The following is a 14,414-nucleotide window of genomic DNA, read 5'->3' on the forward strand; positions in this document are numbered from 1 at the left end:
CAATACTTTATACATATGTCAGTGTATACTGAGCGTATGGTTTATCTGTGATATGCACAATACTTTATATATATGTCAGTGTATACTGAGCGTATAGTTTATCTGTGATATGCACAATACTTTATACATATGTCAGTGTATACTGAGCGTATGGTTTATCTGTGATATGCACAATACTTTATACATATGTCAGTGTATACTGAGCGTATGGTTTATCTGTGATATGCACAATACTTTATACATATGTCAGTGTATACTGAGCGTATGGTTTATCTGTGATATGCACAATACTTTATACATATGTCAGTGTATACTGAGCATATGGTTTATCTGTGATATGCACAATACTTTATACATATGTCAGTGTATACTGAGCTTTTGGTCTATCTGTGATATGCACAATACTTTATACATATGTCAGTGTATACTGAGCGTATGGTTTATCTGTGATATGCACAATACTTTATACATATGTCAGTGTATACTGAGCTTATGGTTTATCTGTGATATGCACAATACTTTATACATATGTCAGTGTATACTGAGCTTATGGTCTATCTGTGATTTGCCTGTAATGCTTTCCACTTTCAACCTCAATAAAGTATAAACAGCGGCACTAGCAATGCTTGATGAGATGGTCATTAAAGGGATATGAACCACAATTGTGTGTGTGTGATTCAGACAGAGCACACCAATTTTAAAACACTTTCCAATTTACTTCTATTATCAAATTTGCTTTGTTCCCATGATAATCTTTGTTGAAGAGATACCTAGGTAGGTATTTTGGAGTGCTACAAGGCAGGAGATAGTGATGACATTTAGTTATCTTGCAAAACTGCTGCTATAAAGTGCTCTAGGCGTGTGCACTACCCTGAGCTTATGTTCCTGCTTTTTAACAAAAGATACCAAGAGAATGAAGAAAATTTGATAATAGAAATAAAGTAGAAATTTGTATTAAATTGCTGCTCTATCTGAATGATGAGAGATTATATTTGTGTACAATTGACATCACTACTGTAACGCTGCATTGTCTGTTTAGATATAGGGCGCCATAAACCACATTCCATAGAGAGGGCACGACCATACCAGGAAATGTTAAAGTGGCAGAAAAAAAAAAGCAGACTCACAACTTTTGTGTTTGAATTTAAATAAAATGTTTTATATTTGCAGACGTTACAATTTATTGTTTCACCCTTTCATCTCTAAACAATCCCATAACAAGAAGTTAAACCACGAAACGGTTTTAAACAAGAAAAACAAATGTCTTTTCATTAAGCAGATTAATAAACATAAAGCTAATTAAATTCCTCAGGTAAAATAATCATCACGTACATTTCAGCACTGATCAATCATGAAATAATGCTGTGTTGTCCCCAAGACCCCTTTACTGGGCACACAATACGGCGATTTTATTGACCACCCAGCAAAAACGTAAACTAATATTACATTTTATTTTTTGGCACAATTTATGATTAAAGGGCCATAATACCCAAATGTTGAAACACTTGAAAGTGATGCAGTATAGCTGTAAAAAGCTGACTAGAAAATATCACCTGAACAACTCTATGTAAAAAAGAAAGATATTTTACCTCAAAAGTTCCTCAGTATTCAAACCCCATTGTAAAGGATCACGGTAAAAGAGTTCATGACCTCAGCACTGCTGATGCTGATTGGCTGCTGTTCATTTCTTCCTTTTTTTGGCCTTCAGCTGAACAGTAACTGAAAGATAACTTTTTACACAACACTTACTCTGGTGAGCTGAGGAAATTGTGAGGTAAAATATCTTCCTTTTTTACATAGAGACGCTGAGGTGATATTTACCTGTCAGCTTTTTACAGTTATACTGCATCAGTTTCCAATGATTTAGCAAATGAGTATTGTGTCTCTTTAAATCAATTTATGTTAAATTATGCAATTCATTTGTGCTTTAGTTAGCTTAAGTAACCAAAAATGTTATAATATTGCAAAGTATTACACTGTCCCCACCTGGCTATTTCATGCCACCAGGCTGGCAAAATTGTCCTTCATTCATTTGGAAACTGAGCATTCTGGGAAACATTACAGTACAGGGCAGCAGTGTGCTTATTACAGTTAAAGGGACAGTCTACACCAGAATTGTTATTGTTTTAAAAGATAGATAATCCCTTGTTTACCCATTCCCTAGTTTTGCATAACCAACACAGTTATATTTATATATTTTTTACCTCTGTGATTATCTTGTATCTAAGCCTCTGCAGACTGCCCCTTTATTTCAGTTCTTTTGACAGACTTGCAGTTTGGCCAATCAGTGATGGCTCCCAGGTAACTTCACGTGCACAAGCACAGTGTTATCTATATGAAAAACATGAACTAACACCCTCTATTGGTGAAAAACTGTTAAAATGCATTCTTAAGAGGCGGCCTTCAAGGTCTAAGAAATTAGCATATGAACCTCCTAGGTTAAGCTTTCAACTAAGAATACCAAGAGAACAAAGAAAAATTGGTGATAAAAGTAAATTGGAAAATTGTTTAAAATTACATGCCCTATCTGAATCATGAAAGTTTATTTTGGACTAGACTGTCCCTTTAAACAAATAAAGCACACAGTTTTACGTACACGAACATGTAACATATAAGGCACTTTACTCAGAATGAGGAAAAAGATTCATGAAAACCTTTCAAATTAGAGAATACACAATGTGCATATTTGCTGGCAAAAGCGTCTTCTGTAAATAGTTCATTCATATTAATATAAAACATTTGCAGCACAAAATATTTAAAGGTGCAGAATTTTTTTTATTAAAATTGCTAAAAAGCATAATCATCTTATCATCTCCAGTATTATTAAAAACCCACTAAATATGAATAAAATACATAAAAAAACAAAAAAAAACAAACAAACAAAAAACCCTAAAACAAGGAAAACCTGGCAGAGTGTAATAGTTAATGATAACAGATCTGGCACCTGCTAAAAGCAGTATTGCAGGAATTGCTACAGCTACAGATGTTTCAATTTCTGTCCTGCGTCAAATTACATTAGTATTTAAACATAGAAACCCTCAATATGTAAAAGCAAAACCTGCGCTTCTCTTTAATAGAGAATTAGCTTAAACAAAACTAACGAAACACAGGTGAATACAGACGTAATCCTAGCAAGGAGCAGCTGATCTCCCGTCAGGCAAATAACTACTACCAACATTGTATAATGATTCTACTTAATAAAAAGTGCCTCAGTCCTACTAAAGATGAATTTATAATGTAAACCGGTATGGGATATCTTTGATTGTAGATCAAATGATTTTAAAGCTATTAAAAAAAAAGAGAAAAATGTTACTGCCGCCCCACAAAATGTCTTTATGATGGAAATAACTGACGGCTTAGTGTTTATCACACTTAGCTTGCAGGCTCATTTATAAGTGTGATTATGTGCTCAGCAAATTCTTGGATAGCACCGTTGCCCCCATTATATTTACAAACAAAATTATCCGTCATTATTGCCGGCACACTAGCATCTGCCGGGACCCCACTAGTACCAGCGAGCTTCAAGCACTCCACGTCAGAATAGTCGCACCCTGCAGAGATAAACACAGAAAAGAAGAATTATTAGGGGTTATATGTCTGCACATATAGGGCTCACTCCTAGACGGATGCCCAGAAGAACAAAGCTCACCTGACCAAAGTCAAATCTACTGAAGAGCGACATATTACTGATATCACAGTAAACCTACACTGTGCACAAACATGCAGAAGTCACATGACAACAAGGCTATTCGAGTGGTTTGGGTTACTACAGGAATCTTCACCATAATCAAATGTTCACTGGTTAGGCCCCCTCCATGAGGGTGACTCATATTTGTTTCATTAAGATTCCAGCTCCCTTTGTCAGAGAGGTTAACAGGCCTCATATAACGAGGGGAGTCACTACAGCTTGTGCATTGGTCACTTGGATGGAGATAAAAATACAAACCAAATGGCAAATTGGAACAAAGTTTGGTAAATCCTAGTGTTTGTGAAATGCAAGGATTGACCATTGGAACAAATAAATGGGACTTCCATGCTAAAAGTTCTTTTATTTGTTTGAAACGTTGGCCACACTAAGCGCCTCAGACAACCCACGACAGAACGCTATTTTATCAATGAGGTAAAAACAGCGTTCTGCCATGGGCTGCCTGAGGCGCTCAATGCGGGGAATGCTTCAAAGAAATAAAGGAACTTTCAGCAGAAATGGAAGCATAGAAGCCAGCCCATTTTGGGTTTAGCACATGGAAAGCGCTTTCTGATTGGTGTCTAAATGTAGCCACCAATCAGCAAGCACTACCCAGGTTCTGAACCAAAAACCTAAGCTTACATTCAAATAAAAATACCAAGAGAATGAAGAAAAATTGATAATAAGGGGTATATTTATCATTGTGCGAGCGGACATGATACAATGTAGCGAATCATGTCTGCTGCACATCGATAAATGCCAACAGTTCTTGTGAACTGCTGGTGCAATGCCGCCCCCTGCAGATTTGCGGCCAATCGGCTGCTAGCAGGTGATGTCAATCAACCCGATCGTATTTGATCGGGTTGATTTCGGTCCGCGGCTTCAGAGCAGGTGAACAGGTTATGGAGCAGCGGTCTTTAGACCATTGCTTCATAACTTCTGTTTCTGGTGAGCCTGAAGGCGGAAACAGGGGCATCAAGCTCCATACGGAGTTTGATAAATCGGCCCCTAAGAGTAAATTAGAAAGTTGATTAAATTTGCAAGCTCTAACTGAATCATGAAAGTTTAATTTTGACTAGACTATTCCTTTCAGAAAGTGTAAGCACTGATTGCACTGCTTTCTTATATGATTAGGGATATTACTTTTTATTGATCCCCTCTTAGGAAGCGTGATTGCGAAAGGGGACCTTCTAGAGCCTGGTTTCTCAACAGCCGGGCCGTGGCCCAGTACCGGGCCGTGATAGCCCTGCTGGTGGGCCCCAACCTGTCATGCCCCCACTGCACACCAGGGGCAGACTGAGACCAATCAAAGCCCCAGGAAAACTGTCTCACACTGACCCAAATGTATTCAATGTTATGCAAATGAACATGGTAGCCTCCCTGCCCTGCCCCCAACATGCCCCTCAACCTCCAGAGCCAGGACCCCCAACATTAAAGGCCAGATAAAGGGCCTCCAGCCTTCAGGGCCAGACCCCACACTCCATGGCCCTCACAGCGACAGACCCCCGGCAGGACCCCCACACTCCAGGGCCCCCATTAAACCCACACTTAACTGCTTAGTTACTAATAGGGCAACTGAAAACTCCAGCTTAAAGGGACACTGAACGCATTTTTTTTTCTTTAGTGATTCAAATAGAGCATGAAATTTTAAGCAACTTTCTAATTTAATCCTATTATCAAATTTTCTTCATTCTCTTGGTATCTTTATTTAAAAAGCAAGAATGTAAGTTTAAATGCCGACCCATTTTTGGTGAACAACCTGGGTTGTTCTTGCTGATTTGTGGAAAAATTCACCCACCAATAAACAAGTGCTGTCCAGGGTCCTGTGCCTTCTTTTTCAAATAAAGATAGCAACAGAACAAAGAAAAATTGATAATAGACGTAAATTAGAAAGTTGCTTAAAATTGCATGTTCTATCTGAATCACAAAAGAAAAAAATTGGTTTCAGTGTCCCTTTAAGGAACGCACCAGGATCAGTGGAGATGCCATTTGTGGGCCCCCCTACCTGCTGGTCCCTCGGCCCAGGTCCTATTTGCCTGGCTGATCAGTCCGCTTCTGCTGCTTTATATATATATATATATTAATATAATATAATATATATATAAAAAAAACTACCGGGCCCTGGACATGTCCAGCTCAAATTAAACGGGCCTTGAGATCACTTTGGTTGAGAACCACTGTTCTAGAGAGTATTTTCTCTCGTTTTTAACTTGTTAACTTGTGCAGACAACGAATATTTGTGTGTGAGAGATGATCATGTGACCTTTATATGCATTTGTGTGTGAGAGATGATCATGTGACCTTTATATGCATTTGTGTGTGAGAGATGATCATGTGACCTTTACATGCACCAATCTGTGTTATAGAAATGATTTCATGGAAAGATATGGATGATGTATGAAATCATATACAATAAGAAAAGCTCCCACTATAGAAGGAGTTTATCCTGTGAGTTATCTTGTAATACCAAGATACTGCTTTGAAACAGCCCATGCTTGATGATTGTTATTAATATTTGGTGATTTCACCTATACATGATTTGGTACAATAATTGCAGCTGCACTTTTTATCCTCACTATGACCATAAGAAGGCTAGCATCACTATAATCTCCTATTGCATAGGGAATTCAGTTCCCTTCAACAATCATATATTGTTCCCCTGCACAGAGGATTGACGCTGCACACTTAGGGGCTGATATTTCAATGTCTGGTGGACATGATCCGCTGTAGCGTATCATGTCCGCCAGACATCTCTGAATGCCGACAGCATACACTGTCAGCATTTAACATTGCACAAGCAGTTGTGGTGAACTGCTTGTGCAATGACACCCCCTGCAGATTTGCGGCCAATCAACCGCTAGCAGGAGGTGTCAATCAACACGATCGTATGCAATCAGGCGGATTGATGTCCGCAGCCTCAATAGGGGCAAACAAGTTAAGGAGCAGTGGTCTTAAGACCGCTGCTTCTTAACTCTTGTTTCCGTCGAGTCTAAAGGCTAGCGCGGAAATAGGGGTATTTAGCCCCATTTGGGCCATGAAATCGGCCCCATTAAGTGGTATGCCCACTGCTTATACATAAAGGTTACATTACCACATCCTTTTGTTTCTAATTTACTCTGAAGCGTTCAAGTGTTTTTAACAGTGTGAGTATCGTTTGTTAATAAAGCTCATGGAATAAATGGTGATTTTGCACCATTGTTGAAGATATTGAAGAGTTACTATTTTAACTTCGGTGTGGGGGTCAGGCACTCTTTTTTGTTGCTTATTCTGCAACTAATTTTTTGTTAAATATTATTAGGCCTTTATGAGATTTATAAGTGGCTTAGTAGTGCTAAATATCAAATTTAAACATTGATTGATTCAGTTTAATAGACTGAAAAAACGGATATTGTATAAGCACTCAAACCATCCCTAATATGTGTGCATCGAGTGGATCACATCTAGTGTATAAAAATTATCAAAGGGACACTGAACCCAAATTTTTTTTTTAATGATTCCAATAAAGCAGCAATTTTAATCAACTTTTAATTTACTCCTATTAGCAATTTTTCTTCGTTCTCTTGGTATCTTTATTTAAAAAGCAGGAATGTTTGCTACATTTTAGCCACCAATCAGCAAGTGCTACCCAGGTGCTGAACTAAAGAGGGTTTTGCTACTAAGCTTACATTCCTGCATTTTCAAATAAAGATACCAAGAGAACAAAGAAAAAATGATAAACGGAGTAAATTGGAAATTTGCTTAAAAAAAAATTTAAGGTAGGAATATTCTGATTGGCTGATGGAATCAGCCAATCAGATTCAAGTTCAATCCGATTGGCTGATTCAATCAGCCAATCAGATTGAGCTCGCAATCTATTGGCTGTTCCGATCAGCCAATAGAATGCGAGCTCAATCTGATTGGCTGATTGGATCAGCCAATCGGATTGAACTTGATTCTGATTGGCTGATTCCATCAGCCAATCAGAATATTCCTACCTTAATTCCGATTGGCTGATAGAATCCTATCAGCCAATCGGAATTCGAGGGACGCCATCTTGGATAACGTCCCTTAAAGGAACCGTCATTCGTCGTTAGTCCGTCGGGCCAGCAGGATGTTCCGCGTCGGAGGTCTGCAAGATGGATCCGGAAGAAAGAAGATTGAAGATGCCGTTGATAGAAGACTTCATCCGGATCATGGACCTCTTCAGCTCCCGCTTGGATGAAGACTTCATCCGGATCATGGACCTCTTCAGCCCCCCGCTTGGGCTTGGATCAGGACATCGGAAGAGCTCTTCAGGACGGATCGGTGAACCTGGTATGGTGAAGATAAGGTAGGAAGATCTTCAGGGGCTTAGTGTTAGGTTTATTTAAGGGGGGTTTGGGTTAGATTAGGGGTATGTGGGTGGTGGGTTGTAATGTTGGGGGGCTTGGGTATTGTATGTTTTTTTTTACAGGCAAAAGAGCTGAACTTCTTGGGGCATGCCCTGCAAAGGGCCCTGTTCAGGGCTGGTAAGGTAAAAGAGCTTTGAACTTTAGTTATTTAGAATAGGGTAGGGCATTTTTTTATTTGGGGGGGCTTTGTTATTTTATTAGGGGGCTTAGAGTAGGTGTAATTAGTTTAAAATTGTTGTAATATTTTTCTTATGTTTGTAAATATTTTTTTATTTTTTGTAACTTAGTTCTTTTTTATTTTTTGTACTTTAGCAAGTTTATTTAATTGTATTTATTTGTAGGAATTGTATTTAATTAATTTATTGATAGTGTAGTGTTAGGTTAATTGTAGGTAATTGTAGGTAGTTTATTTAATTAATTTATTGATAGTATAGTGTTAGGTTTAATTGTAACTTAGGTTAGGATTTCTTTTACAGGTAAATTTGTAATTATTTTAACAATTTTAGCTATTGTACCTGGTTAAAATAAATACAAAGTTACCTGTAAAATAAATATTAATCCTAAAATAGCTATAATATAATTATAATTTATATTGTAGCTATATTAGGATTTATTTTACAGGTAAGTATTTAGCTTTAATTAGGAATAATTTATTTAATAAGAGTTAATTAATTTCTTTAGATTACAATTATATTTAATTTAGGGGGGTGTTAGGGTTAGGGTTAGACTTAGCTTTAGGGGTTAATCCATTTATTAAAATAGCGGTGAGCTCCGGTCGGCAGATTAGGGGTTAATAATTGAAGTTAGGTGTCGGCGATGTTAGGGAGGGCAGATTAGGGGTTAATACTATTTATTATAGGGTTAGTGAGGCGGATTAGGGGTTAATAACTTTATTATAATAGCGGTGCGGGGTTAATAAGTGTAGGCAGGTGGAGACGACGTTGAGGGGGGCAGATTAGGGGTTAATAAATATAATACAGGGGTCGGCGGTGTTAGGTGCAGCAGATTAGGGGTACATAAGGATAACGTAGGTGGCGGCGCTTTGCGGTCGGCAGATTAGGGGTTAATAAGTGTAGGTAGGTGGAGGCAACGTTGTGGGGGGGCAGGTTAGGGGTTAATAAATATAATACAGGGGTCGGCGGTGTTAGGGGCAGCAGATTAGGGGTACATAAGGATAACGTAGGTGGCGGTCGGCAGATTAGGGGTTAAAAAAAAATATTCGAGTGTCGGCGATGTGGGGGGACCTCGGTTTAGGGGTACATAGGTAGTTTATGGGTGTTAGTGTACTTTAGAGCACAGTAGTTAAGAGCTTTATAAACCGGCGTTAGCCAGAAAGCTCTTAACTACTGACTTTTTTCCTGCGGCTGGAGTTTTGTCGTTAGATGTCTAACGCTCACTTCAGAAACCACTCTAAATACCGGAGTTAGAAAAATCCCATTGGTTTTCACGGCTAACGCCAAACTCCAAATCTAGGCCTGTGGGTTTTAAAATTCGCCTGCCTATTGAAGTCTATGGCGGTTTGCCCGGTTCGCCGGTTCGCAAACTTTTGCGGAAGTTCGTGTTCGCCGTTTGCGAACGCAAAATTTTAGGTTCGCGACATTACTACCCTTGGGCTGCTAGTTGGTCATCCCTGCTATAGGTCACACAATTACAGTACATATTACAAGGAGTAGATGTATTTGTGAACGTACAGTTTGCCCGGAACAGCAAAATCCTCTGTAATAAAGTCAAGTAGTGATAGAGATTTATATTACACAGCTGTAACACAGTCAAGTAGCGATAGAGATTTATATTACACAGCTATAACACAGTCAAGTAGTGATAGAGATTTATATTACACAGCTGTAACAAAGTCAAGTAGTGATAGAGATTTATATTACACAGCTATAACACAGTCAAGTACTGATAGAGATTTATATTACACAGCTGTAACACAGACAATAGTGATAGAGATTTATATTACACAGCTGTAGCCCAGACAATAGAGATAGAGATTTATATTACACAGCTGTAACACAGTCAAGTAGCGATAGAGATTTATATTACACAGCTATAACACAGTCAAGTAGTGATAGAGATTTATATTACACAGCTGTAACAAAGTCAAGTAGCGATAGAGATTTATATTACACAACTGTAACACGGTCAAGTAGCGATATATATTTATATTACACAACTGTAACACAGTCAAATAGCGATACAGTGAGCCCCGGGACCGTATAGGGGGAGGGGCTTTTGACCCCATAGTAGGGAATGAACCAGATGTGATGGTGGGGGCGGAGCTAGTGGAGCCGGTTAATTGACAGGTACAGGAAGATTTGCCCAGTACAGCAAAATCCTCTGTAATAAAGTCAAGTAGTGATAGAGATTTATATTACACAGCTGTAACACAGTCAAGTAGCGATAGAGATTTATGTTACACAGATGTAACACAGTCAAGTAGCGATAGAGATTTATATTACATAGCTGTAACACAGTCAAGTAGTGATAGAGATTTTTATTACACAGCTGTAACACAGTCAAGTAGCGATAGAGATTAATATTACACAGCTGTAACTAAGTCAAGTAGCGATAGAGATTTATATTACACATCTGTAACAGTCAAGTAGTGATAGAGATTTATATTACACATCTATAACAGTCAAGTAGTGATAGAGATTTATATTACACAGCTGTAACACAGTCAAGTAGCGATAGAGATTTATATTACACATCTGTAACAGTCAAGTAGTGATAGAGATTTATATTACACAGCTGTAACACAGTCAAGTAGTGATAGAGATTTATATTACACAGCTGTAACACAGTCAAGTAGCGATAGAGATTAATATTACACAGCTGTAACTAAGTCAAGTAGCGATAGACATTTATATAACACAGCTGTAACACAGTCAAGTAGTGATAGAGATTTATATTACACAGCTGTAACACAGTCAAGTAGTGATAGAGATTTATATTACACAGCTGTAACACAGTCAAGTAGTGATAGAGATTTATATTACACAGCTGTAACACAGTCAAATAGTGATAGAGGCTTATATTACACAGCTGTAACACAGTGAAGTAGCAATAGAGGTTTATATTACACAGCTGTTACACAGACAAGTACCATTAGAGATTTATATTACACAGCTGTAACACAGTCAAGTAGTGATAGAGGTTTATATTACACAGCTGTTACTGTTACACAGTCAAGTAGTGATAGAGGTTTATATTACACAGCTGTTACACAGTCAAGTAGTGATAGAGGTTTATATTACACAGCTGTTACACAGTCAAGTAGTGATAGAGGTTTATATTACACAGCTGTTACACAGTCAAGTAGTGATAGAGGTTTATATTACACAGCTGTTACACTGACAAGTACCATTAGAGATTTATATTACACAGCTGTAACACAGTCAAGTAGCGATAGAGATTTATATTACACAGCTGTAACACAGTCAAGTAGCGATAGAGATTTATATTACACAGCTGTAACACAGACAATAGCTATAGAGATTTATATTACACAGCTGTAACACAGTCAAGTAGCGATAGAGATTTATATTACACAGTTGTAACTAAGTCAAGTAGTGATAGAGATTTATATTACACAGCTGTAACTAAGTCAAGTAGCGATAGAGATTTATTTTACACAGCTGTAACACAGACAATAGCGATAGATATTTATATTACACAGCTGTAACCAAGACAAGTAGAGATAGAGATTTATATTACACAGCTGTAACTAAGTCAAGTAGCGATAGAGATTTATATTACACAGCTGTAACACAGACAATAGCGATAGAGATTTATATTACACAGCTGTAACCAAGACAAGTAGAGATAGAGATTTATATTACACAGCTGTAACTAAGTCAAGTAGCGATAGAGATTTATATTACACAGCTGTAACACAGACAATAGCGATAGAGATTTATATTACACAGCTGTAACACAGTCAAGTAGCGATAGAGATTTATATTACACAGCTGTAACACAGACAATAGCGATAGAGATTTAAATTACACAGTTGTAACTAAGTCAAGTAGCGATAGAGATTTATATTACACAGCTGTAACACAGTCAAGTAGCGATAGAGATTTATATTACACAGCTGTAACACAGACAATAGCGATAGAGATTTATATTACACAGCTGTAACTCAGACAATAGTGATAGAGCTTTATATTACACAGCTGTAACACAGTCAAGTAGCGATAGAGATTTATATTACACAGCTGTAACACAGTCAAGTAGTGATAGAGATTTATATTACACAGCTGTAACACAGACAATAGCGATAGAGATTTAAATTACACAGTTGTAACTAAGTCAAGTAGTGATAGAGATTTATATTACACAGCTGTAACTCAGACAATAGCGATAGAGATTTATATTACACAGCTGTAACACAATTATAGTAACAAAATTAGGAAATACCACAGCGCCACTAATAAAGGCCAGGTCTGAATAATCTTGTTGTGAAGTATACAATAAAAAGCAATTAAATCAAATAAAATATGTCATATTTATGTACATACATGTGACGGACAGCATGGATCCATGTACAATACTTTAAAAAACAAATAACAATACATCAATTAAAAATGCAATTAAAACACAATAAAACACAATAATGCTGTTCTGATGTGAGAATTATTCCAGTTGGAATAGCTATTATTGGAATCCTATTACAATTTTCTTACTTGAAACAATATAAACTTGTGTAAAAAGTGGAGACACTTACACCTAGATTTAGAGTTTTGCGTTAGAAGGGGTGTGTTAGCTACGCGTGGTTTTATTCCCCCGCACCTTTTAAACAACGCTGGTATTTGGAGTTCTCTGAAGTGCTGCGTTAGGCTCCAAAAAGGGAGCGTACAGGCATATTTACCGCCACTGCAACTCTCAATACCAGCGTTGCTTACGGATGCGGCCAGCTTAAAAAACGTGCTTGTGCACGATTCCGCCATTGGAAACAATGGGGCAGTTTGAGCTGAAAAAAAACCTAACACCTGCAAAAAAGCAGCGTTCAGCTCCTAACGCAGCCCCATTGTTTCCTATGGGGAAACACTTGCACCTAACACCCTAACATGTACCCCGAGTCTAAACACCCATAACCTTACACTTATTAACCCCTAATCTGCCACCCCCGCTATCGCTGACCCCTGCATTACACTTTTAACCCCTAATCTGCCGCTCCGGACACCACCGCAACCAACATTATCCCTATGTACCCCTAATCTGCTGCCCCTAACATCGCCGACACCTATATTATATTTATTAACCCTTAATCTGCCGCCCCAAACGTCGCCGCTACCTACCTACACTTATTAACCTCTAATCTTCCGACCGGACCTCACCGCTACTATAATAAATGTATTAACCCCTAAAGCTAAGTCTAACCCTAACCCTAACACCCCCTAAAATAAATATAATTTAAATCTAACAAAATAAAATAAATCTTATTAAATAAATGATTCCTATTTAAAGCTAAATACTTACCTGTAAAATAAACCCTAATATAGCTACAATATAAATAATAATTACATTGTAGCTATTTTAGGATTTATATTTATTTTACAGGCAACTTTGTATTTATTTTAACCAGGTACAATAGCTATTAAATAGTTAATAACTATTTAATAGCTACCTAGTTAAAATAATTACAAAATTACCTGTAAAATAAATCCTAACTTAAGTTACAATTAAACCTAACACTACACTATCAATAAATTAATTAAATAATGTACCTACAATTATCTACAATTAAATCAACTAAACTAAATTACAATAAAAAACAAACACTAAATTACAAAAAAACAAACAAACACTAAATTACAAAAAATAAAAAAAGAATTTTAAACTAATTACACCTACTCTAAGCCCCCTAAAAAATAACAAAGCCCCCAAAATAAAAAAATGCCCTACCCTATTCTAAAATAAAAAGTTTACAGCTCTTTTACCTTACCAGCCCTTAAAAGGGCCTTTTGTGGGGCATGTCCCAAAGAATTCAGCTCTTTTGCCTGAAAAAAAAACCATACAATACCCCCCCAACATTACAACCCACCACCAACATACCCCTAATCTAACCCAAACCCCCCTTAAAAAACCTAACACTAATCCCCTGAAGATCTCCCTACCTTATCTTCACCACACCGGGTATCACCGATCCGTCCAGAAGAGGGTCCGAAGTCTTTCTCCTATCCGGCAAGAAGAGGTCCAGAAGAGGCTCCAAAGTCTTCCTCTTATCCGGCAAGAAGAGGTCCAGAAGATGCTCCAAAGACTTCCTCCTATCCGGCAAGAAGAGGTCCAGCAGAGGCTCTGAAGTCTTCCTTCTATCCGGCAAGAAGAGGTCCAGAAGATGCTCCAAAGTC

The 14,414-nt window shown here is 37.7% G+C and overlaps 1 protein-coding gene across 1 annotated transcript in view; it reads right to left on the reverse strand.

The window, feature by feature from the left end:
* Window positions 1-3,045: 3,045 nt before the first annotated feature.
* The window catches only part of LOC128664923 (N-acylneuraminate cytidylyltransferase-like), a 299,525-nt gene continuing 288,156 nt past the window's right edge, over window positions 3,046-14,414 (reverse strand). Inside the window, exon 8 of the mRNA XM_053719716.1 lies at window positions 3,046-3,551. Within this exon, the coding sequence (XP_053575691.1) occupies window positions 3,373-3,551 (179 nt within the window). The 3' untranslated portion in view covers window positions 3,046-3,372. The remainder of the gene's footprint in view (window positions 3,552-14,414) is intronic.

The sequence above is a fragment of the Bombina bombina genome, chromosome 6 (assembly GCF_027579735.1).
Source record: "Bombina bombina isolate aBomBom1 chromosome 6, aBomBom1.pri, whole genome shotgun sequence".
Lineage (NCBI taxonomy): Eukaryota > Metazoa > Chordata > Amphibia > Anura > Bombinatoridae > Bombina > Bombina bombina.